Genomic DNA, 27,737 nt, shown 5'->3' with positions numbered 1-27,737 from the left:
CCGCAGAGCTGTGGAGGGCTGTGGCGCGCGGCATGCTGGGACATGTAGTCCGGTTGGGCCGTGGCCCAGCCGCCGGGATGGCGGCAGCCGAATTTTATACAAAATCTCGCACCGCTCGAGGGGACACGCTGACAATATTTTGTGATTTCTTAGTAGAGTGGCTATTCATGTAAAATAAATATGTGCTGCGATCTGAATGATTTTGCTCATTGTATAATGAAATCAGTGATACACAGATTCTTATTGCATTCGCAAAATGTTCTCAGAAAGATACTTTCATTAATGGAGAAAATCACACAGCTACTAAATGCCCGTGCTAGTTTGTCTCGGGATCTCTCGCTGGTCAGAGTGAACCCGAGAAAAGTTGGAAAGTCTCTTCGTCCAGCCCGGCGCTTGAAGAAGGAATCAGAGCTCTTCATTTCTCGGTCTCAAGGTTGTTTATTGTGCCTTATCTATAAAATATTTTCTTCTGTCCAGCTGAGGTCCGTTCAGCAAGACAGTCCGAGCCACTCTGGGGTGGTGTTATGTCTTTATACTGAAAACTATGTATACAATGTTTACAATTACTTTCCAATACCTGTCACCTATGTTAGACAGTGAGCTTCTACACTAAACCAATCTAAAAGTGCCAATATCACAGCAGAAGATAGAAGATAGAGGTCAAGAAGAAGAAGGAGAAAGGCTGGACACGCCCAGATTCCTCTATCTTGCCCCCTGAACCCCCATTCTAAAAACCCCAAAATCTATTTTTTCACCCAGTGATAAATTCACTATCATTCTACTTAAACTGTTGTGGCTTGCTTCATCTAAGGTTGGTAACTTGCTCCACGGGTCATAATCAAAACCACAAGCATCTTGGGCTCTGCGCCAGGGTCTCTGAGCAGGGGTCCTAGCTGCTCAGGACAGCCAGAGGGATGTCCTGGGTTCTGACACTAGTTGTACCATTCAACCTTTCTGCCGTTGATTTTCACTTTTTCCTTTCTCAACTTCAGGAAGCTGAGTGTGAAGCCCATCACCAACCCTCAGTACCTGGACAATGTGGGCAATCCGGCCGTGAACGGGCTCTACGACCTGGCCCTGGGACCCCCGGACTCCAGGGAGGTGTGTGCAACCTGCATGCAGAACTTCAGCAACTGCCCTGGACACTTTGGCCACATAGAGCTGCCTCTGCCTGTCTACAACCCCCTGTTCTTCGATGTATGTATTATATATGTACTGAATTACTGCTGGGGAGGGGGCTGGTGGTGCCCAGGATGTCATGTGGTTGCAGTCCTTGAAAACAGTAAAGTTTTCCCCCAGTAAAGGTGCCAAGATCTGTTTTCTCTTTTAAGTGTAATACCAGCAGATGCAGTAGAAAAGCTTTGTTGTGTCATGATAGTTCAATCCAAACAGACCTTTTGAAAAGTATGCATTTTGTTGTAGCTGTTGTTTTACTCAATGTTGACAGGTAGGCGAGGGGGGGATATTCATCCTGAAGTATGTGACTGACTGCAGAATGTCATGTTTTAATTAAAGGAATGGCACAGTAAAAATGATCATTTCCTTTAAACAACTACTGCACATGAACAGCTGTCTACACTTCCAGTTTTTAACATCCCCTGAGCTGGGATGAATTTTCCTCCTGAGGTGCTGATCCCACCATTTACAGTAGCTGCCTTTTGCACAGGCTACTAACTGAGAGTCAAAACCTCACTTTCAAGTGACCAGAGGTAGATGAGGTACCCCCTTTTAGCCTTGTTTCAGCTTTAAGTCAAATAACTGTATTGACCAAGGATTAAAATCCTGCAGCAGTAATTCCCAGCTTTCAGGCCACAGAGGGAATGAGAGAACTGTGATAAATAATAACACAAAGCTGTGTTAAATAAAAAAAACTCACTTATAATTTCCCAGACCTTGAGGAGAAGGTGATAGTGTGAAGAACCTTGTAGGATTGAGACCAGGATGTTTCATTTTACAAGTGTGGGGATTTGGGTTCTGCATTGTCCTCTGTGGTGTGAGCAGTCAGGAGCTGTAGTCAGGTTCTGTGTAAGAACAGCCTGGGTCCCAGAGCTGCTGTAGATACCACAAGTGCTTCATGTGTCTTCTATGTAGGCTGCGGCCACAGCTCTCTTCACAGAGAGCAGCAGACACAACTCTGTCCCAGGATTTTTCCTGGGGAAGGCAGTGAGAAGCTCAGAGAAGAAGAGAAAAGAATTCTTATCTCTGTTTACTGCTCTTGTTGTTTTGCACATGTGGAATGTGTTATAGAGATTGATTACTCAAAGTGATTTGTTAATTGACGTCCCCAGGATGAGGTGAGAGATAAGAATTTGACTCCCTGTTCTTAGAAGTCTGAGTTATTATTTTGTGATATTATAGTATAAGAAATTGCATACTAACACTATACTAAAAAAAGGTAAAGGAGACATCAGAGGGCTGTGAATAAAAATATTCGTATTTTTATTATGAATAATAAAAACCTGTGACAGACTCAGAGAGTCTGACACAGCTGGCTGTGATTGGCCATTAATTAAAAACAATTCACATGTTTTGATAAACACTCTCCAGGCCACATTCCAGAGGAGCAAAACATGGAGAAGCTGAGGCTTCTCATTTTCCCAGGAGAAGAAATCTTGGCAAAGGGATTTTTCATAAAATGTCATGGTGACAGACACCGGTGAAAGTTGTTTTGGTTCCTTGGCCAGTTGGGTCAAAGCTGTGTCCTGACTGTCTCAGACAGTGACAAGTTTTTATTTAGCATTCTTTAGTATAGTGTGTTTTTAATATGTAATTTAATATAGTATTAGTGTAATATAGTATAGCTTAATAAAGCATTTGTTCAGCCTTCTGAATCATGGAGTCAATGCACATTATTCCCTACCTTGGGGTCACCCTGCACCGATAGTACACAGCCTGCTGAGAGTTTATCTACAGAGCATGTTTTGCATATGAGTTTGGTTGGAATATTTTTTTTTCAAGCAAATTCTTTATGATTAAAATTAACCATTAATCTAATTACCCAATTATAGTAGTGTAGTATTTTCGGGGTCCCTCGTCGTGGGGAGGAAAGATGAATCTGACTGCATGTTCTTAGAAGGCTAATATGATATGATATTATATTATAGAATGCTATACTAAACTATACTAAAGAACAGAGAAAGGATACAGACAGAAGGCTTAACAAGATACTAATTAAAAACTCGTGACCCTCTCCTCAGAGTCCGACACAGCCTGACTGTGATTGGTCATTAAGTTAAAACAATTCACATGAAACCAATCAAACATGCACCTGTTGCATAAACAATCTCCAAACCACATTCGAGAGCAGCAAAACACAAGAGAAAATATTGTTTTCCTTTTTCTCTGAGGCTTTTCAGCTTCCCAGGAGAAGAAATCCTGGCGAAGGGATTTTTCCCAAAATATGATGGTGACATAGTAGCACTCTCTTTAAATCCAAACAATTGCATTTACTTGCTTACTGTGCAAGCTAGTAAATCTGCCAGGATAACCTTTTCCCCCCCTTTCCTTTGCAGAAATTGTACCTTCTGATCAGAGGGTCCTGTTTGAATTGCCACATGCTGACGTGTCCCCGAGCCGTGGTTCACCTGCTGCTGAGCCAGATGAAGGTGCTGCAGAAAGGGCTGCTCCATGCTGTCCATGACCTCGAAATCATTCTCAACAGGGCAAGTACTGTGTGATGCTCCATCCCTTTTTTGGATGGTCTCACAGCTCTAAAGCTCTCTGCCAATTTCTCTTCTTGTGTTCCTTGTAGTTTATAGAGCAGTGTGCAGATGCAACAGGCTCAGAAATCGAGGAGGAGCTGAATCGCCACGTGCAGGAAATGTTACAGAGCTCTCAAACAAGAGATCGGTGCTCAAATGTAAGTACAGGCAGTGCTTCTCCTGAAATCCTGGGCTTTGTCCTCTTAAAAGAGTGATGTGCAGAACATGTAGGTGTAGGATTTGTGTAGGTGCTGAATTTTGAAATTGAGGAAGAGTTGAATTGCCACGTGCAGGAAATGTTACAGAGCTCTCAAACAAGAGATCGGTGCTCAAATGTAAGTACAGGCAGTGCTTCTCCTGAAATCCTGGGCTTTATCCTCTGAAAGAGTGATGTGCAGGCAAAGCCTGTCTTTGTAGGTGCTGGATTTTGTCCAGTTCTGAACTGTGTTATGTTTAGAGGGCTTTTTGAGGGAAATGTGTGAAATTAAACTTAAAAAGGATTTTATTTCCCGTTAGTATAACTGTTGAAATTCTGGAAAACAGGGAAATGTCTGTGTAGAGAAATGTTTTGATGGTCTAAATACTATATTAAAATCTGTTACTGCTGTCAGTACACCACCTACAGATGTTGATACTTCTCTGTCTGATGCTCTGACTTTTGAGCTGTAGAGCACATTTTGAGAACTCATGCATCCAGTAAACTTGCAGAATTAATTACACTGACATTTTTAGGAAGACTTGTGTAATTGAATTCTAATTTCCATTTAAATGTAGTTTAATGTGCATGGTTAGTAAACGTGAGTGATGAAGATACTTATAATCTAAGACCATTCAGGAGATTTGTTTATAAGCCAGTTTTAATTCCTTGATCACTTGTTTTAAAACTAAGCTTAAGCACTTTGAGCACTATGTAAATCATACATTCATGGGCTGCCAAAAGAAATGGTTTTGTCATTTTTATACTTACCTAAATCATCATTAAAGAAAACTTTAAATTACAGTACTGACTTGAAAATTAAAGACTTAATGGAATAAATTGAAAAAGGAGCATGGAGAGCATTGAGGGATGTGTCCCTCCAGCAAATGGGAAGGTGATGAACGAACACTATAGATCAAGGCATGAAATAATCAATACATGGATGTGTGTGCATTGATACTGATAATATTCAGGTTATAATGTTATTTGTGTACTGTTTAGTGAATTCTTCATATAACGTATTTTAATTTATTTTTATTATATTCATTATTTTTAAGTTTGGGGTTTTTTTTCTTTACCAGGTCAAAAATGTTTGTGAGTGTAGAAATAAACTGGTATCCCAGTTCTGGAAAGCACACATGGCTTCAAAGAAATGCCCAAACTGCAAGTAAGTTTAACTACATGAGGAAGCTGGTTTCTAGTTAAATGCTGTGTTAATATTAACCTTGATCTACCTGTCCTGTTTGGGTTTTTTTTCTCTTTAAGATCCAGGAGATCACTGGTACGAAAGGAGCACAACAGCAAGCTGACAGTCACCTATCCTTCTACAATGTACCATAAATCAGGACAGGAAGGCATTCTGGATGAAACAGCAGGTGAAATATTTGTCTTTTACTCAAATATGTTTGCACTTTCCCCCTGCATTTAAGGGGCACAGATTCTTAGCAGTGGCTGTGCACTTGGAACTCATTTATAAAAATACTGATTATAACTAAACCAGTAAGCTCAGGAGTCAGAGAGAAAAATTCCATTAAATTTCTGTTTGAGAGCCTGTTGTGCTTTTGCAGCTTTCTGTGTCAGGAAAAGAAGTACAACAGCATAATCTTTGTCAACTTTAGGGTGGTTTTGGGGCACTTCATTTTTGGCAGGTAGTTCATTTTCTGCTGGATTTTTTAAACAGAGCAACTACAGATAAAATTAGGAGAAAGATGACCAACTTCAGAAAGAAAATCATATAATCCTAATTCTTGTGAGTGAATTTCCTCTTAAAGAGTAAAAGACAAAATAGAAAGTAGGTGGCACTTTCCAGGATTAATTAATTTGAATAAATTTGAACCTCCTTTTCCTTCTCGTATCCTTGATCCTTTACACAATGAGACAGAATTGAAGCAGACATTTATGTGTGTGATTTAGCTCTTAGGAAAGGTTTCCATAGAGAATTTATTTTGTTTGCTATTCTATGATTTAAATGCTATATTAAATCTCTGGAGCTGTGGCTGAAGAAGCAAAATGGGATGGATTGGGCTGGGATGGATCACACAGTTAGGTGCATTGTGCATAGCCTGTGCATGGTCAAGTCCCAAAAAGGAGTACCTTTAACCTTGGCATGGATGCATTTTTGTTTGAGGGATGGAAAGGTTTTCTGGGTGAATGGAGAATTGAACTTTCAGTGTGCAAAAATCTGCATTTCAGGACCTAAGCCAGAAGAGGAGTAGGAAACTGTCTGAGGTTGTGGGAGGATTGCTTTTCTTCGAGTTGTTGAAATTGAGAGCCAAAATCTCTGGCTTTGTTTTGAAAATAATTGATCTTTTTGCTTTTTAGTAGCCAAACCATGTGTTTTCCTTCCTCTCCAAAGCAGAGGTAGCCCAGACTCTCACCCATAATAGGGATGGTGCTATTGTCTCCTTCAGTTGAGTATTTCATGGAAACCTTGATACCTCCCTGGTGGTACCTGAACCCCACTGAAAGCTTCCCCAGCTGCAGGCTGAGACTTGATTTGTGTTTTGGTCAGGGATGAGATCTTTTGAACACTCTAAGTGAAAAAAAGCATAAACTTTAGATGGTAGAGTAGAGTCTTATTTCTGTTACTTATATTCATATTCACTAGTCACAGAAATGGTTTCATTTTTACTTAATTTTACTTAATCATATTCCCAAAGCAAACATTTAAATGATAATTTTGATGTAGATGTCAGCCAGTATATTTTGTATGTATATTTTGTATTTCCATTCATTCTCTGAGCTGGAAACAGTAATGTAAGACTGTAAGCAAAAAAAAAAAAAAAAAAAAAAAAAAAAAAAAACAAAACAAAAAAAAAACTTTCACAGTAATGTCTTGAGATTTTTTTTTTAATGAATATTTTATTTTTATTTTATTTTTTACTTTTTAGGTATTGATGAAAGCCAGTTAGGGAAGAGAGGATACCTGACACCAATGACTGCCAAGGAATACATCCTGGCTCTGTGGAAGAATGAAGGTAATGGTTGTGAAGAGCAACATGACTTTATTTTCTGTACCATTTACTGGACAAATCTGCAAATCTTCCAGTATGAACTCCTTGTCAAATATTTGCCTTTTGCCTTAGGGGCTTCTGGCTGCAAAATAAGTTTTGTGACAGGAGGACTGGCAGCCAGTGAATGCAGAGACCTGGATTCAATTAACACTTTGATCATTTATTCTCAAATTGTGGCTCCTCACAAATCACAACAGTTGTTTGCAGAGACTGTGATTTCCTGTGGTGCTGCATCCCACAGTTACACTGGTTACAGACTGAGAATGGATTTATCAGCCTCTTTTTTGGGTTGCCTGTACTCTGAATCTGTCTGCACTTGCCAGGAGAAACCAAAGCACTTTTGTGAATCGGTCACAGTCAGCTGCTGGAACCTTTCTTCCTCTAGTTCTGCTTTCTCCATTTGCTATAATCTATATTTCTGTCCAGAGTCATTCCTAAAATACCTCGTATGTGACAAAAAAAAAAAAGAGTGGCAATTCTTTCTAAACTGTGTCTGAATGTTTTTATTTTAAACAGGCTCAATAGTGTTAACTTAGCAGATTCTTTTCACTTGGTTGACCAAGGGCATCTGGGGGTTTGGATTCCCAAACAATAGCAATGAGAATGAGTTTTTATTTATTTTGTCTCTTTTTAGGTTTCTTTTTGCGTTATCTCTTCCCTGGGATGGATCCCCATGGGAGTTCAGAATTCAGTCCAGACATGTTTTTTTTAGATCTGCTTGTGGTTCCACCTTCAAGGTAAAATTTATCCTCCCAAAATCTTGTAGAAATCACAGGATTTAGTGCACCCTTTGCAGGAGTTGGAGATCCAAACTCCTGTAATACAGACACTGGTCTGCTTAAGTGTCAATAGAGTGTTTAAATAATAAAAATGATACTAGTAGTCGATAAGTTCTATTGTAACTTCAAGTGAGTTTGTTAGAAGACTGAAATACTAATTATGGAAAAGATATATTTTAGTATTTTATATTTTAAAATATATTTTAGTATTTAGTATATTATAAGTATATAAAATATATTTTAAGTATAATTAATATAACATATACTTATAATGTATTAAATATATAGTATATATTTAGTGTATTTATATTTAGTATTTTAGTATTTATATATTAGTATTTTAAATGAATATAGAATATTGTAACTGCACAGTACTGATAGAATTTCTTGTTAAGACTTATTCCTCTTTTATGACTGTCCCAGTAGAATATATGAATTTTTAAATGCCCACTATTAGCTTGGATTATTTTCCATGCACTGAAGATTTAGCTTAGAAAGTTTGAGGTTTTTCATGCTGCTTTTGAGTGGCTTTGATCCCCTGAGGTGATTCTGATTTTCCGTAGGTACCGTCCTGTAAATCGCCTCGGAGATCGCCTGTTCACAAACGGGCAGACTGTGAACCTGCAGGCTGTGATGAAAGATGCTCAGCTGATAAGGAAGCTCTTGGTTTTCATGGCCAAAGAACAGTGTCAGCCAATAAAGATTACAGAAGAATTTCAAACAGTAAGAGTTGCTGGTTGTCTTATTCTTTGCTTTTTTTGGATGGGTGGGTCGAGTTCAGGAAGGTTCCTGTTTAAGCTGTTCCTGTAACAGTTTTTGCCTGAGCTGTTGGAATGTCTGCTGATGGAGATGTTCCATACCTTGTTTGGTTTTTTCCCTCTGCTCCTTTCTACCTGGTGCAAAGGGAAAGAACATACTGCTCAAATTCTTTTAGCCGTGGATTTTTGGTATTAGATTAATGTATGTGAGACATAATGGGCTCTTGTTTCTAGAGAATTAAATATGTACAGCACAAACAGTTCAGAATAAAACTTTGCCAGTGTTTCAGCACATGAAAAGGGGGCTGAAAAATCACTTCAGTTTCTAAGCCTAGTGGAACCAGTTGTGATTGTGTTTATTTTTTGACAGTTGATGTCTAAGTAGGACATAAAACTTCACAAATAATATAGTTAGTAACAATATTTGTCTGCTTCTGACAGTTCACATAGTTGTTTAGGTAAATAATAGTGTATGTCAGCTTGCCTCGTTCCATATTTGTTCATCAATTGTATCATTGAGGGGTCTTTGACACTGGGCTCAGTTTCAGGGGAACTTGATTTACGTCTGCAGTGTAAAACATTTTGGAAACACTGTTAGTTACTTACAATGTACACTAGATGGAGATCTGTTCTTAAAGCATTTGACTGGAGGTCAATGAAGTTTGGATGTGACTGGTTTAGTGGTTTTAGACTGAAAACAGAGTGATGTAAGTGATAAAATCTCTTGGATTTACATTATTTTAATCTAAAAATAGGATTTTCTAGTTACAGTGATTCCTAACATGGACTGACTACCAGTGCAAAATAGTGGTGAATGTTTCTTTTGCTGTATTTAATACCGTAATTAATACTAAAACTTCAGCCTAATAAGTAGAAGATATTTTTTTGTTATGTCCAAGTCTCTAAGTTCTGTTTCTGCAGGAGACAGGAGAGGATAGTGAACCTCTGGACCGTTCTGTGCTGACAACAATTCCAGGACAGAGCATTGCAGACAAGCTGTACAACGCCTGGATACGCCTCCAGAGCCATGTCAACATTGTGTTTGATAGTGACATGGACAAGCTGATAACAGACAAATACCCTGGTATTCGTCAGGTGGGTAACAGCTGGAGTCTTGATTAAAAAAGAGAAGCTGATAATGTAAGAAAAAAGTGAACTATTTGTGGTTAGTACATGGGCATTTTCATGCCACTCACCATTGAAAGAATCCATATGGTTTTCCATACTTGTCGCAATAGGACACAAAATGAACAACACACACAAGCAGAGATGTCCAAGGTAAAAAGAGGGCAGTTTATTTCCAAACTCCAATATTGATAGACTTTCAAAAGTGACCATGGATTGGAGGATGAAATTGCCACCTCTCCAACCACACTGGTCAAACCAACAGTCCATCAATTCTCTCCTCCTCCAGAAAGGAATGCAAAACAATCATTATTTACGTGAAAAGTGCGTGAAAAACTCCATTGCAAAAATATAAACACGAGAAGGCTTAGAAGAACTTAAAAGAACAGGGTGACACATGCTTGCAGGTTCTAATTGTCCCCTTCTGTTTCCCAAGCTGTTGGAGAAGAAGGAAGGGCTGTTCCGCAAGCACATGATGGGGAAGCGCGTGGATTTCGCTGCTCGCTCCGTCATTTGTCCCGACATGTACATCGGGACCAACGAGATTGGCATCCCCATGGTGAGCATCAACAAAGCACTGAGTCCTCACTGCTGGCAATTTGGCAGCAGTTTAAAATCTAGAGGGTTTCTGACTCGTCTGAGCTGTTTCCTGCCCAGTGTTAACAAGGAGGGAGCACTGGAGAGCAGGAGATTTTTACTGTTACAAAATGAGAACACCATATCTGAGAAAGAGGAGTTTAAAAAAAAAAAGAAAAAGCTGTACTTGCTTTGTGGGATTAGGAATTGAAGTAAGTCTGTTCAAAAGTAGATCCTGTTCCTCCTATGGTCTTTGTATAAGATATTTTTGAGGTATTGCAGTGCCAGGGTACCAGTTGTTGGTTTCTCTGGGTCTGGATTGAAGGCACTGGAGATGGTAGTTTGATGTTCAGATTCAGGTGTTTATTATTTCTTATCAGTAAAACAGTCTCTCTACTGTGAGTTCTGCAGCTTTTCATTAGCAAGGCACAAAATGACCAACAATCTTTTGTTACAGGGTCTTTTAAGACTAAACTATCCAATTAAGAGCTGACACCTGGATTATTTTCCCTTTTAACCCAATAACTGATCCCACAGAGCCCACAATGCAGACTCTTCTGCCCAATTACAAAATGCCACCCAAACCCAGGAAGAAGGAAGAAGCATGAAGAAGAAACCCAGGATGACACCCTGTGCCCTCCATCTTGCTTCTATCCACAGCATACTAAAAATCCCAAAACTTCAGTTTCTCCCCAAGTGATACACCTACACTACATTACTCTTACTTCACAGAAGTAGAATCCACTTCTGTGGATTCTAGTCTATCTTGAAGCCTGGGAAACTTTCTCCATGGATGAGGGTCAGAGTCAGTGCTGCCCTGGGGGTCAGGGCACCCCAGAGCAGACAGAGAAATATTCCTGGTGCTCTGGGTTTCCACATTGCAGCCTTAAGAGAAGGCTGTGGTAATGTCACCAACTTCAACAATCCTTAAGGATTTTTAGCTACACCGAGATGACACCAAGCCTGAATTTGAGTTTTTTGTTATCTCGTCTTTGCAGAAAATAGTGAACTTGATGATAATGTGCTTTTTCTCTGTATTTGTTGGCTTATTTGCAGAATCTAAATCCATGATTGCTTTTTTTAATTGCTAATTGAGTTTCATACCAAAGTAGAAAATTGTAAAAGGGACGTTGTTTCTATTTGTATGGTAGAGGATTTTAAAACAGAATTGTGTTTATTTCGCACTAGAGTAGACTGAGGAGGAAATGCATTCAAGAGCTTTATTAGTACTTTATTCTTTAATTTACTAAGTACTTTATTCTTACATTTACTACTTATTTTTTGATGCTGTTTTATCAGTGTTTTTTAGATCTTAAGCCAAAATTGAACAACATGTTACTTCTCTCCTCTTTTCCTTCCTGTCTAGGTATTTGCCACCAAACTGACCTACCCTCAGCCAGTCACTCCCTGGAATGTCAAAGAGCTGAGGCAGGCTGTCATCAATGGCCCCAAGGTGCACCCCGGGGCCTCCATGGTCATCAACGAGGACGGGTCTCGCACGGTGCTGAGCGCCACCAGCCTGACCCAGCGCGAGGCCATCGCCAAGCAGCTCCTCACCCCCTCCTCAGGGGCACCCCAGACAGGCCTGAAGATTGTGAGTATGGGCAGAGCCCTCCTCCATCTCTGGTTCAGGGGGTAGGAATAAAAACAGGGTACTTTTTCAAATTCTAAACCCCGTTTTTCCTTCTTTTACTTTCTTCTAATGCGCAGTGTGTGGCATTCATTGTGCCAAGATGGAGATCATTCTCAGTGGTGGCCTTGGCATTGCTGGCTAAGTTGGGCTCCATGATCTAAGAGGTCTTTTCCAACCTAATGATTCTATGTCAGTTGTTTCTCCTCTGTGCTACACTTTAATCAACCTTTGAAACTTCTTAACTGTATCTCCATCCCTTACAAGAGTTAGAAAAGCACTGTTTAGCTACTAGGGCAAAAGTTTTGGTGTTTATTAGTGTTTTCACATTGTTATGTATTACCTTGTCTCTCATAAAGGCTTAGCAGAGATTTAAAATTTAATTCTGAGTATTTCTGTGATGTCAGTTCTTTCAGAACCTGTCACAGAGTTAAACATAACAGCATTTAGATTGTACAGACAATTTACAATGCTCTTGTTCATAATCACTTAAGTGGATATTTGGATGTTACTAAAAGAAAAATTAAAATGAGACTGTTCTGAGAGACTCTGTTCTATATAAGGATATACTGTGTTGTACTCAGAGCTGAAATTAAGAGATTCTTGGCCTCTGCTTCACTTACTGAAAGCTGTTAATAGCAGTCCAGCTATTACTACCTTAGTCTAGGGTGTCCAGGGCTAGGTATTTTGTGGGAGGTATCAATTCAGCCCAGTGGGCTTTGGATGAAGAGCTGATTGATTTGATCACTGTGGTTTGGGGGAGTTAATGGGGAGTGGTTGTTTGGTGGAGAGCAGGGGGCATTCAGGGGCAAACAGTCTTGATTCTCTCTGAGTTTTACACAAAGCATGAATACCAGAAAGAAGATGTTTTGGAGGACATGATCCCAAGCTACGTCAGGGAAGGTATAGGTTGGATATTAGGAAAAAAAAAATTTACCAAAATAATAATAAAGTACTGGAATGCTCTTCCCAGGGTAGGTGGTAGAATCCCCATCTCTGGATGTGTTTAAAAAAGACTGGACATGGCACTTGGTGCTATAGTCTGGTTGAGGTGTGAGGGCATAGGTTGGACTCGATCTTAGAGTATTAAATATTAGACCCCGAATGTTTCCGGGCGTGTCCTGCCTGGCTTTGTCTGGCCTTGGTGCTGGACCAAAGGCTGCAGCTGTGGTGTTTTCACTCAGGGATACCTTTGGCTGGCTGGGCACTCAGAACAAATCCAGGCAAAATAGGAACTCAGTTTACCTTTGGTGGAAAAGGTTCAGACGACGGTGAAGAGAAAAGAAGTGGGTTCTGCCGTAGAGCTTAAATCCAGAGTTTTATTTCAGCGTGGTAGACTTCTGAATGTGGTAACAGCTCTCAGACAGACAGACACACTAACTGCATGGTCTCATGTCCTTTTAAGCCCTGGGGACAGGGGGAGGGGAGGGACAGGTGAGGGCCAGCCAGGTGTGAGGAGGGGAAGGCCCAGGGGATATACAGGCCAGTGAGCCCAGACCTGGGGGCATCTTTTGAAATTCTGCCAACCATTCAATGCCTTGCTGGAATGTTAAGATTGATGGACAGCTCTTAGGCAGGAGGGCAAAAGGAGGGTGAAAAGTTGGCGCACCTGAGGGGGCTGGGACGGGTCAAACAGGAAACCGCACTGCAACATTAGAGCTCTCTTCCAAGCTCGTGATTCTGTGATTCTGTGATCTGTGTGTGTGTTTAAAGCTCAGTCAGTCCCTTCTGAGGCGCTGATTGGCATTGGCAGCACCCCAATGTCTGTGGCAGGTGTGTCGGCACATCAGGAACGGCGACGTGCTGCTGCTGAACCGGCAGCCCACGCTGCACAGACCGTCCATCCAGGCGCACCGCGCCCGCATCCTGCCCGCCGAGAAGGTGCTCAGGCTGCACTACGCCAACTGCAAGGCTTACAACGCTGACTTCGACGGCGATGAAATGAATGCCCACTTCCCACAGAGTGAGCTGGGCAGGGCAGAGGCCTACACCTTGGCCATCACTGATAAACAGTACCTGGTGCCAAAGGCAAGTACAGCTGCCAGATAAGTTTATTTCTAGATGGAATTGCTTTTGTTTGTTTAGTCTGATGATAAATGGGATTGTTTTTTATTTCTGTGTTCTTTCTCCACGTGTGGTTCTGTTCCTCTAAAGAAGGCCCAGCCCATCCAATCTTGTTCCTTTCAGAAGAGATTCAGTAGAGAGTTATGCTGTAATGAGTTCTTTACAAATTACTTAAGTGTTTTATCCAGGGGCAATAATTCTGGGAGCTGCAGGCACACAACTTATTAACCCCACCACCACCACCTTTTTCTTGTTCCCTCTTAGGATGGGAAGCCACTTCCTGGCTTGATCCAGGACCACATGGTTTCTGGAGTCAGCATGACGCTGCGGGGCTGCTTTTTCACCAGAGAGCAGTACATGGAGCTGGTGTACCGAGGGCTCACAGACAAAAAAGGGAGAATTAAAACCTTTCCTCCAGCCATTATGAAGCCACAACGATTATGGACAGGAAAGCAGGTAGTTTATCATTTACTGGGTTAAAGAATGCTGGTGGTTTTAAAGTAAGCAGAATGCTAATAATAAACCAGTGCTGCCAAGGGTGTTTGAAGGCCAGATCCCATTAACACCATGTAGGTTTTGGGGTGTGTTTCTGAGCTGTAAAACCCAACAGACAGCTTTTTTTTTTTTTAATAATTTTAATATATCTAAGTATTGGAAAAATCTTTGCTGTTTTATATTTCTGAATAATTACACATCTCAGCTCACTCTTCCTTCAGAGGGTAGAGTAGCAGGAGGATATTCCTGCCTTGTGAGGCTTCCAAGCTTTCAAAACTTTGCTGTCAGTGGAAAGAATACATGCAGGATGTTGCTTTTCTCATTCATGCCAGATTTTTTAATGTTGAGAAGTGATTATACAAAAAAAAAAATAACTCCTGCCCCTCATCCTGCTTCTTTATAGGTTGTTTCCACATTGTTAATAAACATCATTCCAGACAACCATGCTCCACTGAATTTGACTGGGAAAGCAAAAATTGGTGGGAGAGCCTGGGTAAAGGGACCTGCAAAAGGATGTGTGAATCTTGATTCAATGTGTGAATCTCAGGTATGCAACAACCCTGGGGGTTGGGCTGGGCTGTGTTCTATTAAAACTGTGTGTACAGTAAAGGAATGGGAAGGGAGCAGATGGCAAAGTTAGAAGCAGATATTTGGCAACAGCTGCTGCCAGAAGTGGCTGATTGAAGGATAGGCCAGGGAGTCAGGAAAAATGCTCTGTGGTCCTGACTTAGGTAGATTCCACCTGGTTTTGTTAGACCATGTGTCTTCATTGTCAGACTTTATAGGTGGAAAAATACAGGTGGTGTTAGAAGTTTCATTTCTGCTACAAATTCTGAAAGTACAGATAATCTGACCACATTTACCCATTCACCAACATGTAAGCTTTTTAAACTTACAAAAACCAATTTAAACCAATTTTCACATAGATTGCATGGAAAACCTGTTGAGGTCATACTACCATTAAAATTTCTGTTTTCCTGATTGAAAACTGTGTTTTGTTTTTCAGGTTATTATCAGAGATGGGGAGTTACTGTGTGGAGTCCTGGACAAAGCTCACTTTGGCAGCTCTGCCTATGGGCTGGTGCACTGCTGCTATGAGATCTATGGGGGTGAAACCAGTGGCAAGGTGCTGACGTGCCTGGGGCGCCTCTTCACTGCTTACCTGCAGCTCTACAGGGGCTTCACCATGGGTGAGTGCCTGCAGCACCTCCTGAGGTCTAAACTGGGCATAATACATGCTAATTCTGTGAGTGGAATTCTGCAAGACTGCCCTTGAGTGGGAAAGCTGCCTGCCAGCCTTTTTTTGCTCTTGTATTTTGTTTTTGATCTAGATGGCCTTCTAAGTATAAAAAGAAGGTATAATCCAACCATTTCTCTTTTCTGTCCTGCCTAGCCAAAGTGTACACAGTTAATATGTCCTGTGTGGAAATTTTGTTTAGATCAAAACCTCATGTTTTGCTTCTCTGAAAAGTAATTATTGCTTAGAAAGCAGAACAGCTGACAGAACAAGATGAAAGAACTTCAAGGGCTTGGTGATCAAGCCTTGCACATCACATTTTACTGTAAAACTTTTAGTCAATGAGTTTGAAAAGCTTTTATTACAGGTTTTCAAACTTATATAAGAGTTATGGAGACACAGTCAGCAGTAGTGAGGGACCAACACAGGGGTATCTTTTGGAGTGAGGAAGGTGACTGATTACAGGACTCCTGAGAGCCTGGGTGCAAAAAGGCTAGATAGGAAAAGATAACTAGCCTGGGACCACTGGTCAGTTAAAACATCAGAAGAAAAGTGAGACTGGAGCAGGAGTTTGGGATTTGATGTTTGGACACAAACATTTTAGTGACCAGTTTAGTGTCTGTGGCAGGACTCCTCACAAACAGCTCACAGGAGTTCAGGTTCCAGTGTTGAATCTGTTCCCTGGTCCTGTCATCTCAAGGATCTGTATTTTTAATTTATCTTTTTTTAAAAAAAGCTAAGAAATGCCAGATTGTGAAAAGTTCAACTAATAGGAAGTTTGATGTGGATGGAAGGAAAAAAGCAGTTTGATGTGGCTGGTCCATAAAGCATTAGTTTGTGCAAATGCACCAACAAAGATTTTTTAGAGACTGTTGAGGTTAAGACTCCTTAAATTAGGGAGTTGATTTTGCACTCTTACTGCTTAGTTGATGTTGCTCTTTTTCTTTCTTCTATGGCTTACAGCTTCTCTATCCAGAAATGACTCAAACTTTTTTCTTCTTGTCAAACTGCAGGCCCTTAGTCTAACCATCATTATAACTTCAGTTATAGACTTTCTTTCCCAGCTCTTCACTCAAAATCCCTGACACCAAATGTGGTTCCTTCCTTGATTTTTTTTCAGTTCTGTCTCTCTTCTTTAACAGGGATTGAAGATATTTTGGTTAAACGTGATGCAGACCACAAAAGAAAAAAAATCATTGAAAGGTCAAGGCAGAGTGGTATTGAAGTAAGTCTGTTTTGCAGATTTATTTTTTCTCCCTAATGCAAAATTTTTGAAATACTGCCTTATTCAATCATGCCTGCTTAACACCTAAAAATTCCTATATTTTACTTTCAGGCTGTTAGAGCTGCTCTTAATTTGCCAGAAACAGCATCATGTGAGGAGGTCCAAGGGAAGTGGCAGGATGCCCATCTCTCCAAAGACCAGAGGGATTTTAACATGGTTGATATGAAATTTAAGGAGGAAGTGAACAATTACAACAATGAAGTCAACAAGGTTGGCATTGAGTAATCTGTGCATACTAATCTTGTTTCACTTTCTTATTAAGTTAATTAATGTGGATGGGCAGAGCCTGACTCTTCTGCAGGCTGAAGCTTTCCATCTGACCCCAGCCTGGGGCTCCAGATGCTGCCTCTCCTCCTCAGCCTTGTCCTCCCTGAGTGAGAAGACACATTGAAATTATAAATAGGAATGTTTGTGATTACTCATTGTTTCACTTTGTTAAAGCCTTCCACAGGAATTTCTTGGGTTTAGTGTTTTATGAATAATGTTTGGTTTTGTTCCCTTCACTCCCCCACAATTCTGTAGGTTTGCATGCCCCTTGGTCTCCACAGGAGCTTTCCAGAGAACAATTTGCAGTTGATGGTACAGTCAGGAGCCAAAGGATCCACTGTAAACACAATGCAGGTAATGCAATAACCAGAAAATGCTTAGCAGCTCTGTGTGCTGCTGTGGTGTGTCCTAGAATATAATCTGTTGGGAAGCTCTTGTGGGGATATCTGATACCAGAGCAAGGTTTTCATTCTGGACTTTGGCATGGAAAAATGCTAGAAGAATGTAATAAAGACCTCAGTGGGTGATGGAAGAGAGTCAGTGTTTATTATAACCTATTTTTGAATCACTCCTCAGTGCATGAGGGTTTATTGAAATAGCAGAACTGCTTTTGAGAAGGAATGCTGCAGTTTATACAAACAAACCTAGTGTAGGAGAAATAACTTCTCCTGGCCTCTGTTGGAGACTGACCCTCTCCTTCTTCAACTTCTGAATAGCAACTACATAATCTTTGGTTTTGGTAGAAGTGGAAAGATACATTTTCATTTTACATTTGCAACACAGACACCAAGCTAGAGACACTATAAAAATGCCATCTAAAATGGAGAGAATGACCACAGCTCAAAAGAGAGAGCATTTTGGGTTGAGGTTTCTGTTCTGTTTTTAGTACAATGCTGAGAGGTGGTGAAAGTAATGTAGGGACCTAAAAAATATCTACAGTATTTTTAGTTTCACATTTCTGTGTTAAAATAAGTATACAGAATGAGATACTGAGGTAATGTTGAGGGTGAGTCAGGGTACTGGAATAATTTTAAAAAACCAGGTGAGATCTCCATGCCTTTTCTGCCCCTCAGTATCTGGAACATTTCATGAACAGCTCCACATGGAGCTACAGAGCATTTACTGAACATTTGACCTTTTTTTACTGTATTTTTCAAGAAAAATCACTAAGCTCATGTGAACAAAAAGCTGGATGGAAAAGTGATGTTTCCTTTTTTCCTGCCCACATTTAGATTTCTTGTTTGCTGGGCCAGATTGAGCTGGAAGGCCGAAGACCCCCACTGATGGCATCTGGCAAATCACTGCCATGTTTCCAGCCTTATGACTTTTCCCCTAGCTCAGGAGGATTTGTGACTGGCAGATTTCTCACTGGGATCAAACCTTCTGTAAGTTTAACACTGCTTGTGTTGATACTGAAGTTTATTTAAGTCTTGGTATTTTAATAAAGGGTATCTGCAATTATAGATAAATGGACTTTGTTCATCCTGGTTTCATATGAAGCTTTTGAGGAAGAACATAAATTGCCAGTGTTGATGCACTTCTTAGCAGAATGCTGATGGTATTGTGCTTGTGTTTAGGAGTTCTTCTTTCACTGCATGGCTGGCAGGGAAGGTCTTGTGGATACAGCTGTCAAAACCAGCCGTTCTGGGTACCTGCAAAGGTAAGGGGCCTGCTTTACAACTGGAGCCTTTAAAAGCTCCTTTTGTTGGTTGGTTGATTTTTTCTCTTTTTTTCTGAGAAAGTTCTGTAGACTCTAAGTGCCTGCATTGCTTAGATTAACTTCACTGTATTTGATTTTTACAAAATAGTCTGAATGCTGTTTGTTGTAAGTACAATTTTCTAGAGATCAACTAACACAATGCTGAATGCTGTTTGTTGTAAGTACAATTTTCTAGATCAACTAGAACATTATCATTTCAAATTCACCTCTGGCACATAACAGCAGCAGCTTCTCCTTTTGCAGAAATCATTTTTTTGGTACAAATATAGATAGGTGTACAAGTTCCAGGCAGCTCTAGTTTTTCTTGGCCAGATTGAGAGGCTCTTGTCTTTAGTCAAGCAACACCTCCAGCATCTATAGAAGAAAATGGAATTTTTTAATTGTGTCAGAGGGTAGTGAGGAGTTCTAAAGGAGGGGTGCCCCTTTCTTTCAGAAAACTGTTAAAGCATGACAGCAGAAATGAAGAGCAATTTACTGTTTCATTTTAAGTCAGGTCAGTCCAAGGAAGCTGGAGGGAGCAGCATGCTGAAAGCTTTACAAATTAAGCATTTCACATGAGTGTTGTGTCTGTAAGATTTTGGCTTCCAGAATTCCTGACCAGCCCTTAAGTACACTTAAGATGTTGATGAAAACAGTGGGTTTTGTGTTAGAGTTGTATCATTCTTGTTGCTTTGTAGCCTCTTAACAGCATTTTTCTTCTCTTGTGTTTTTTCCCATTTTTCCCCCTCTGGAATAGGTGTATCATAAAACATTTGGAAGGACTGGTGGTTCAGTATGACCTGACTGTACGAGACAGTGATGGCAGCGTGGTGCAGTTTCTGTATGGAGAAGATGGACTTGATATCCCTAAAACTCAGTTCTTACAACCTGAGCAGTTTCCTTTCATTGCAGAAAACTATGAGGTAGAACACCCTACTCTTAAGTATTTATGAGGGGTGAAGGGGAGGCTGAAACACATGGTTCACATCTGGCACATCTGTCAGGGATCCAGTGGCAACACTTGTTTGTCTCAGTTACTTTCAGACTAATGTACAGTTTTATTTGCCATTGTATTCAAAATATGGAAGCAGTCTGAAGTCTGCAGCATGATTTAAGCATCTCAATTTCATCAGAGCACCAAGCACTGTCTGTTCTAACTCTGCACTTGAATTAAACAAAGATGACTTCACTTTTCAGTCTGTCAAGCTTGATTAACTTTTACCAGTATCACCACTCCTTATTATAGAGTAGTAATAATAACATAAAGTTGTAAAGGTTTTGTCTCAGTTGGGTTGAAAACCAAATTTGAAAATTGCTTTACAGCAATGACAGCAAATGACCTTCTCAGTTTGCTTTGCCTTTTCTGGTACAGTGGGGATAGAGAAAAGAATAATCATAGAAATTACTTTCTTCCAGGTAATCCAGAAGACAAACCATCTGGATGAAGCTTTAGCAAGGATGGAGTCTCACCAAGCTAACCAGCAGTTCAAAGCCATCAAAAAGTGGCGAGCCAGACACCAGAACTCTGTGCAAAGAGAAGGAGGATTTCTGTTGTTTTCCCAAAAGAAATTGGCAAGTTTGAAAGCACAGCTTCCAGGAGGTGAAATAAAGAATGGAAGAGATCCTGCTACTTTACAGGTAACACAGAGGCAGTTGAACTGACCAAACCCTTCAAAAGAAGTTACAGAATTCAGTATCTTTTGTTTAATTGCTCTGTGAATTCCAAAGTGTTTCACAGTCTAACTAAACAAGTTGCCTTTTAAAGGAATCTTGTCAACTATGTGGGTGATAGCTGAGATTTATTCAAGTCTGAGGGCCCTAGTGCTAGGGAAGGGACTAAAAAATGAGATAAATGTGTTGTTAGGTCATGTTTGTGAATGGTTTGGAGGAGTTGTTTCTGTTTATTGGTGGGTTATTTGGTTTTTTCATGTACACAAAGTAAATCTCTCTTGTATGGACAGCTGTCTGCTAGCTGGATGAGAGCCTGTTTGAATACCAAAGATCAGAGAGCTGAGCCAGCCCTGCCTAGTTTTTCCAAAAAAAATACTCCTGCTTAAGCCTCTTGTCCATCACAGCACTGGTCTCTGTGGCATGGCTTCTAATGAAGATGGTGTGTGGACACAGAATTCAGACAGGTCCTGCTTCACAGCCTTGCTGTCACAAGGAATTAATTTATCCTGCTGGTACTTGGGCAGTTAGCATGAAACTCCAGGTTGAAGGTGTTGAGAGATAACTGTGTGAGTTTGACTGCAAAAACTGTGTTTCCTAATCAGAGGTTTATTGACTGAGCTATGCTGAATTTGTGTTGCTCTTGACACTTTTTGATAGTAACTCCTAATTTTGGATTTCACTCCCAGTTAAAATCATTCTTTAAGGCCTTATTTCACTGCTTTCTGGAGTAGTTACTATGGAGTAGTTAAATAAGCTGGGTATTTTTAGGCATGTAAAGAATCTTGAAATAAATTGACTTCAAAAGTGTTAAATATGAGAAAAAGGAGAACACCATATTTGCAGCTGAGCTGTTTTTTGTGTGTGTACACCCTTACACTCTGCACAGGTTATCCTTTCCTCCTTCACTGCTGCTTGATTGCTTGTGGTCTTACTGTGGAGAAACCAGCCAGCTTAAAAACCTCCTCTCATTTTCAGTTGTTGAAGATGTGGTATGAGCTTGATGAGAAGAAACAAAGGAAGTACCTGAAGAAGACAAATAAGTGTCCTGACCCAAGCCTCGGCGTTTGGCGTCCAGATACTTACTTTGCATCAGTTTCAGAAACATTTGAAAAGGGAGTTGAAGGCTACATCAATAAATGGGAATCTGAGAACAGACGGAGTTACATGCACACAGCACTTTCTTCTGATAGGTAAAAACCTCTGAGTGTCTTCTTTGCACTGAGCCTAAACCCAAAATACCTTTTTGGAGCAAGTTTGCTAAAACTGAAAACAGTCTTTACCAAGCCTTGTTTCTGTTGTGGCCATTGTGAAGCTAAGCAGTGGGGTTTCAAAATTGTTCTTAAACGTGCTTAGTGTGCAATGGAGAGGCTCTGGTTATCTGTTCCTTCCACACCTCAATTTTCCATGCTGCTGAGGGCTTTAGCAAAGCCTCTCTGGAACCACAGCAATGTATTGCTGTCCCCATGCATATAAAATAATACTTTATAGTGATCTTGAAAAACAAAGTATGCTCTTGATGCACCTTGGAGTTAGCAAGGCTGTTAGCAAGTGCAAGTGGGAGTAAATGGACTCTCTTTTGACATTCTGGGATTTGGCACAGAACTAAAATACAATTTGGCCAAGGCCCCAGTTCTGTGTTAATGGGCTGTGTTTGTCAGATCAGATGGGGATAGACAATTTTACAGTTTCTGGAGCATATTTATCTGTAAGCTACCAGGAGAAATTGTCTCAAAGATGTGACTTCATTGAACTGAGCAATGATTCATTCTTTTCTGAGTTTTTTATTTTGTATGTGCAGCTAAACCTCTCATTTGCTGTCTCCAGATTAAAGGATCTGTTGTATTTAAAGTGGCAGCGTTCTCTCTGTGACCCAGGAGAAGCTGTGGGGCTTCTTGCTGCTCAGAGCATTGGGGAACCTTCAACACAGATGACTCTGAACACCTTTCACTTTGCTGGCAGAGGTGAAATGAATGTCACACTGGGTATTCCAAGGTGAGAAAGCTGTGTCCTCAATGGGTCCTTTATTTTAGGCACTTAAGTATATAATTGTGCTAGGTTCACTAGCAGCTATATGTGTGAATATTGAGGGCGCACAGTCCTTCAGTGCCCTTGTAGATTTTGCCTGCTCAGAATACTTTAGTTTTACAATTTTCCAGTTATTTTGGTTCTTTTTCCAGATACTAAAGATCTGTGACGGCCCCTTACTCTAATCTGATGTACAGATCATCAAAGCAAATTGCAAATCATCAGTTTATTTGGAATAATGTGGGTCCTGACCTGGCCTCATGTGGGAGTGTGGGATGTCTTAGGTGGGAGGGGATTGTGTTGCTTCAGAGAAGCACAGGAGGGGAAGAACATACAAGGAAGCATCCATCATGCATCTGTAGGAAACAGATCTCCTTAGTCCTTCTGTTCTTGGAACAATTTATTATCATCTCTTCTCATAACTGGGGGAATAATCCAGTTGAGGCAGTGGGGCTGCTGTGCCTGGGGGGAATCAGAACAGAGAAAAGGAGCAGTGCAGTGTGACCACAGCTCTGGGTGCACATGGCTTTGGTGGAACTGCCAGTTACTGCATTCTGCCTAATGAAATAACCTAGATAATTACTTGATTTGCATAGTGCTTTTATGGCTTAATTGGAATGATTATTCTTTGTTTAAAGGTTGAGGGAAATACTGATGGTGGCCAGCTCAAACATTAAAACACCAATGATGAGTGTTCCTGTGCTCAATACCAAGAAAGCTCTCAAAAAGGTGAAACAGCTTAAGAAACTCCTCACAAGAGTGTGCTTGGCTGAGGTGAGATTTCTTTTCAGTGCATCCTTTGAGAGTCAGCAAAACAAACTCTCCTCTTTGAGCTCATCAGTAGTTTGCTATGCCATAGTCTTTGGCTTTTTCTCAGGCACCTTTTCCTCTGTCTGTAGAATTGGAGGGATTCTGTTTTGTCTTTGAGACAAGCTCATCTGGCTGTGCTTGACATAGAGCTCAAATAGATACCTTTCTATCTGTCCCCCACCCCTTCCTAATCTCACACAAATAGCTGTGCTCAACAGAAGCAGAACATATGTCTCTGTGGAGATTGACTACACCAGGATGTGTTCTGTGTTCTTCCTTCCTTGTGCTCTCCCCCATGCCCTCCCCCTTCTATTTTTCCACCTCTTGTGAGTTAAAAGCAGCAAGAATCAGGTTAGTTGTGTGCTGGAATACTGTCCTGCTCTAAAATGAACCTGTAGGCTCCCTGAGAAGGGTAATCTCTTGTGAAGAAGTTGGGTGGGGGGTGAGGTTTTTCCAGTATTGTCTGAGTTAATTGTTGGGAAGACAAAAAGTGCAGTAGGGTACAGTCCTTTTGCCCAGGAGCCTCCAGAAAAGTTTGCCAGTTAGCCTTGTGTAATTCTGGTTTCCTGTGAAAACCAGAACTGCAGGAAACAAATGAAATGTCTTCATCAAAGGAGTTACACATTCCCTACCTGGGAATGTTTTGTAGGTCTTGGAGAAAGTGGACATTGAGGAGTCCCTGCATGTGAAGCACAAGCTGAACAAGCATCGCCTCTACAAAATCAGATTCCATTTCTTGCCCCATGAATATTACCGAGAGGAGAAGTGTGTGAAGCCCAGGCAGATCTTGCACTTCATGGAAACAAGGTGAGTTTGCTTTCAGATACTTTAATATTTGCTTTTCTTTTGCCTTTTTATGGGCTTTGCATGTGGTTGATTACAGCTGGTGTGGCTTTTAGAGGAACAGTTCCAGTAGATGTGCAGAAAAAAACTACACGGTTGCTTTTATGTATTGAATAAAATTGACAGTTTTATTATTCAAGTTCAGTAATGAACTATCTCTTCTGAAGGTCAGTTTGATGTGCAGATTTTATATGCAGATGACTGTATAATTTTATGTTTTGGATGCACAGCTACATCTGTGACAGTAAAAGAGCTCATACCAACCTTTTGATTCCTAAATTAATGAGAAAGGGCTGAGAAAAATTATTTACATTATCCTAGAAGTACTTTTATCCAGCAGGGAATAATGTCCTGTTATGAATTGTCTGGCTTGTTAACCAAAATAAATAAATTTTTTGACAACTTCATATTTTCTGTGGCACTGCTGAGCTTTGACATTCTGAGTTGCTTCTTCTGTCAGGTTCTTTAAAGTTCTTCTGGAAGCAATTAAAAGGAAGACTACAAAGATGGCATCTTTTAATGAAGTCAGCACTCGGAAGACAACTCGGAAGGATTTAGATGATGACCAAGACAAGGTACAAAAAAAATCACTTGAAAACAGCTCACTTCTTTTCAATGTTGTTGAGAACCAGAACTGGGAAAGTGTAGCATGTTTCAGTGCACACCAAATGTCTGAATAGTAAATTGTTACTTAAATACTTTGTACATAAACTGTCTGCATTCTCATAAAATTGACAAGGAAATTGAAGTTTTTGTGTATTAATTCCTGATTTGCTTAAGACTGTACTCTGAAAATGCCTGTTCATTTTAGCTTCTTTGGGACAAAAACATACCACTCTTCTTGCTCCCAGATCAGTCCTATTGGAGCAGTGGTTGTCAAAACTTTAGGGAAGGTTCTTTGTTCGTTGAAATATTTTTGCATGTTCCTTCTGCCACTCCTCTCCCATCAAGGAATGTCAAAGCAGAGTGACAGCTTATCCATCTTGTAGACATTGATCTTGTTCAATGTTGAAGTTATCAGGAGTATGAGTTCATTTCTTTATAGTAGTGGACATACAGAAATTATTTTTTCTGTAAAGGTAGAACACCGAACAAGAGATTGTTAAATTCCAGATGTTTGGCTGAAGCCTTTTGATGCAGTTGGTACTGAGCAGCAGTCAGCCTGATCATCTGTCTGTCATGGATTTTTAGACACTGAACAATCTGGAAGCTGCAGCAGAGGAAGAAGAGAACATTGTTGATGCAGAAGCTGATGAAGGGGATGGTGATGCTACAGAAACAAAACGGAGGAAGAACCAGGAGGAAGAGGTAATGACTTAAAGGTGCTCAGCACTGCTCTTGAATTCCCTATTTCTTCTATGTTTGACTTGGGAAGGAAAACTTCCACTAAAACAAAATGCTGAAAAAAACCAAACCCCACTTGAAAGGGAAATAGGGATTCTCTCCTTCTTTGGGCTGGAGACACATTTGGCTCTTTTCTGAAGCTTTGTTCTTCAGGCATTTGGGTGGATGTGTCTGGCAGTCAGGCTGTGCTGAAGTTAACCTTAACTTTACCTTTTGCTAATTTCATGCCATTCATTGTTTTTAAAACTTTACTGTGGTTCTTAAAACATAGTCTCCCTGCATGTTTCTCTGTGTTCAGTACTTCATAATTAGCTCTTAAAAGATGGAGTGCTGTAATTTCAGCAAGAGGGTGGGGTAACTGAAAATCCTGAGGGAATCCCATCATCAGAGTTGGATTATGGGAAGAAACTGGACTTTCTCAGGGAGAGCAAACTAAAATCTGCAACAGTCTCAACATCCTGTAGCATCCTGGACTGTGCTGAGAAATAATGGTAAGATTATAAAGAAATAAAGACTGAACTGAATCTGTTGTATTATTTTCTTTACAACAAAATTGCATTTTCTTTGTGCTGTAAGGGCAAGATCCTTGCAGCTCAGCAGTGAAGAACATTCCATACTTGGACTGTTCATGGTGTGCTGTGTCTCTGTACAGGTTCTGGCTCAGATAAACACAGTGTTATTCCTTTGCAGGTTGATTATGAGAGTGAAGAAGAGAATGGGGAAGAAAACATTAATGAGAATCCAGAAGATGAAGAGGCTGAATCTGAAAAAGAAGAAGGAACTCCTGGTGCTGAAGAGGACCAGAACAGAGCAGAGGGTGAAGATTCTCAGCATCTTTCCTTTGTGTCTCAGACAAAAAAAGGGAAAGATCAATTGCTTAAGTCAGCAGAGGTGCGAGTGAGCGCTGTTGTGGAGAGCCACCCATCCATACAGGATTACACCTTTGACACTGAAAATGAGCTTTGGTGTGAGGTAAGGTGCAACATCTCTGGGTGATTGCATGTAGCTCCCATAACTAATGGTTCTTTTCAGTGCAGTGCTGCTGTTCTGTCTCAGCAATCCCCTATGAATACAGAAAGCAGCACTACAAATGTATTTTTTGATGGCATTTTTAGTAATTTCTCATTTTCAGAACACCTCATGGAACTTTTTCTGAAAACAGTTTTTTCACAGGTTTATTGTGTTTTAATCTTTTAGTATATGATGGTCTGCTGTGGTGGTGTTTGCAGGGGCCTTAGGATGAGGGAAGAGATGAGAATGTTGACTCCATGTTTCAGAAGGCTTGATTTATTATTTTATGATATATATTATATTAAAACTACACTAAAAGAATAGAAGAAGGGATTTCATCAGAAGGCTGGCTAAGAATAGAAAAAGAATGATAACAAAGGCTTGTGACTGACCGAGACAGTCCGGACAGTTGGGCTGTGATTGGCCATTAATTAGAAACAACCACATGAGACCAATCACAGATGCACCCGTTGCATTCCACAGCAGCAGACAATCATTGTTTACATTTTGTTCCTGAGGCCTCTTGGCTTCTCAGGAGAAAAAATCCTAAGGAAAGGGTTTTTCATAAAACATGTTTGTGACAGTCTGTTGTGTAGCCCTTGATGAATAAAAGTGATGGCTGAACTGTTAATAAAAATGTAACAATCTTAAAAAAAACCCCAAAACCTCAACAAGCATATACCTGACAGAAGGGATAAGCAAACAAACAAAAAAAAAAGCTGTCCTTGTAAGTTCAGTAAGTTCAGAGACCTCAAAAGCAATGTGGATGAGTGATCCAGGGATGGGGAATTCACATTGCCATCATTCACCTCTAATTCCAGTCAGACATTTGTGTTCCTTAACACACAACGAGGGTAATTCCACTTAGCAGATTTTTGCCTACAGAGAAGTGTGCTGGTTATTGAGCCTGGTGTTCAAGCCTCCTTACATGTGTTGTTTTTTTGCCCATCAGGTTTCCTTGGCACTGCCACTGACCAAGGTGTACTTTGACCTGTCCTCCCTGCTGGCATCGCTGGCGCGCAGCACGGTGATCCACGAGGTGAAGGGCATCACGCGCTGCCTGCTCAACGAAAGCACCAGCAAGGAGGGAGAGAAGGAATCTGTTCTCCAGACAGAAGGGATAAACCTGGCAGAGCTCTTCAAATACTCTGATGTGTGTAATCTATTTCTAAGCCCAGAGTTCAATGTTCCTTTGTGTCTGGGGGAG

At 40.5% G+C, this 27,737-nt stretch overlaps 1 protein-coding gene across 2 annotated transcripts in view; it reads left to right on the top strand.

Moving 5' to 3' along the window:
- The window catches only part of POLR1A (RNA polymerase I subunit A), a 33,621-nt gene that overhangs the window by 279 nt on the left and 5,605 nt on the right, over window positions 1-27,737 (top strand). Inside the window, exons 2-31 of one of the 2 annotated variants that reach the window (XM_054632958.2) lie at window positions 993-1,197; window positions 3,513-3,662; window positions 3,752-3,859; window positions 4,980-5,065; window positions 5,164-5,273; window positions 6,789-6,875; window positions 7,546-7,648; window positions 8,254-8,413; window positions 9,370-9,543; window positions 10,010-10,132; window positions 11,516-11,743; window positions 13,553-13,807; window positions 14,108-14,299; window positions 14,742-14,885; window positions 15,345-15,528; window positions 16,718-16,800; window positions 16,912-17,070; window positions 17,383-17,481; window positions 18,360-18,512; window positions 18,705-18,787; window positions 19,584-19,749; window positions 20,243-20,464; window positions 21,473-21,687; window positions 22,322-22,489; window positions 23,161-23,296; window positions 23,982-24,139; window positions 24,636-24,750; window positions 25,367-25,483; window positions 26,210-26,491; window positions 27,483-27,683. In XM_054632958.2, the coding sequence (XP_054488933.2) occupies window positions 993-1,197; window positions 3,513-3,662; window positions 3,752-3,859; window positions 4,980-5,065; window positions 5,164-5,273; window positions 6,789-6,875; window positions 7,546-7,648; window positions 8,254-8,413; window positions 9,370-9,543; window positions 10,010-10,132; window positions 11,516-11,743; window positions 13,553-13,807; window positions 14,108-14,299; window positions 14,742-14,885; window positions 15,345-15,528; window positions 16,718-16,800; window positions 16,912-17,070; window positions 17,383-17,481; window positions 18,360-18,512; window positions 18,705-18,787; window positions 19,584-19,749; window positions 20,243-20,464; window positions 21,473-21,687; window positions 22,322-22,489; window positions 23,161-23,296; window positions 23,982-24,139; window positions 24,636-24,750; window positions 25,367-25,483; window positions 26,210-26,491; window positions 27,483-27,683 (4,666 nt within the window). The remainder of the gene's footprint in view (window positions 1-992; window positions 1,198-3,512; window positions 3,663-3,751; window positions 3,860-4,979; window positions 5,066-5,163; window positions 5,274-6,788; window positions 6,876-7,545; window positions 7,649-8,253; window positions 8,414-9,369; window positions 9,544-10,009; window positions 10,133-11,515; window positions 11,744-13,552; window positions 13,808-14,107; window positions 14,300-14,741; window positions 14,886-15,344; window positions 15,529-16,717; window positions 16,801-16,911; window positions 17,071-17,382; window positions 17,482-18,359; window positions 18,513-18,704; window positions 18,788-19,583; window positions 19,750-20,242; window positions 20,465-21,472; window positions 21,688-22,321; window positions 22,490-23,160; window positions 23,297-23,981; window positions 24,140-24,635; window positions 24,751-25,366; window positions 25,484-26,209; window positions 26,492-27,482; window positions 27,684-27,737) is intronic. The other variant, XM_077177846.1, reaches the window with a different exon arrangement.

Source organism: Agelaius phoeniceus, chromosome 4 (genome assembly GCF_051311805.1).
Source record: "Agelaius phoeniceus isolate bAgePho1 chromosome 4, bAgePho1.hap1, whole genome shotgun sequence".
Lineage (NCBI taxonomy): Eukaryota > Metazoa > Chordata > Aves > Passeriformes > Icteridae > Agelaius > Agelaius phoeniceus.
Note: the sequence above shows the minus strand (reverse complement) of the source record. Positions and strands in the feature narration are given on the sequence as shown.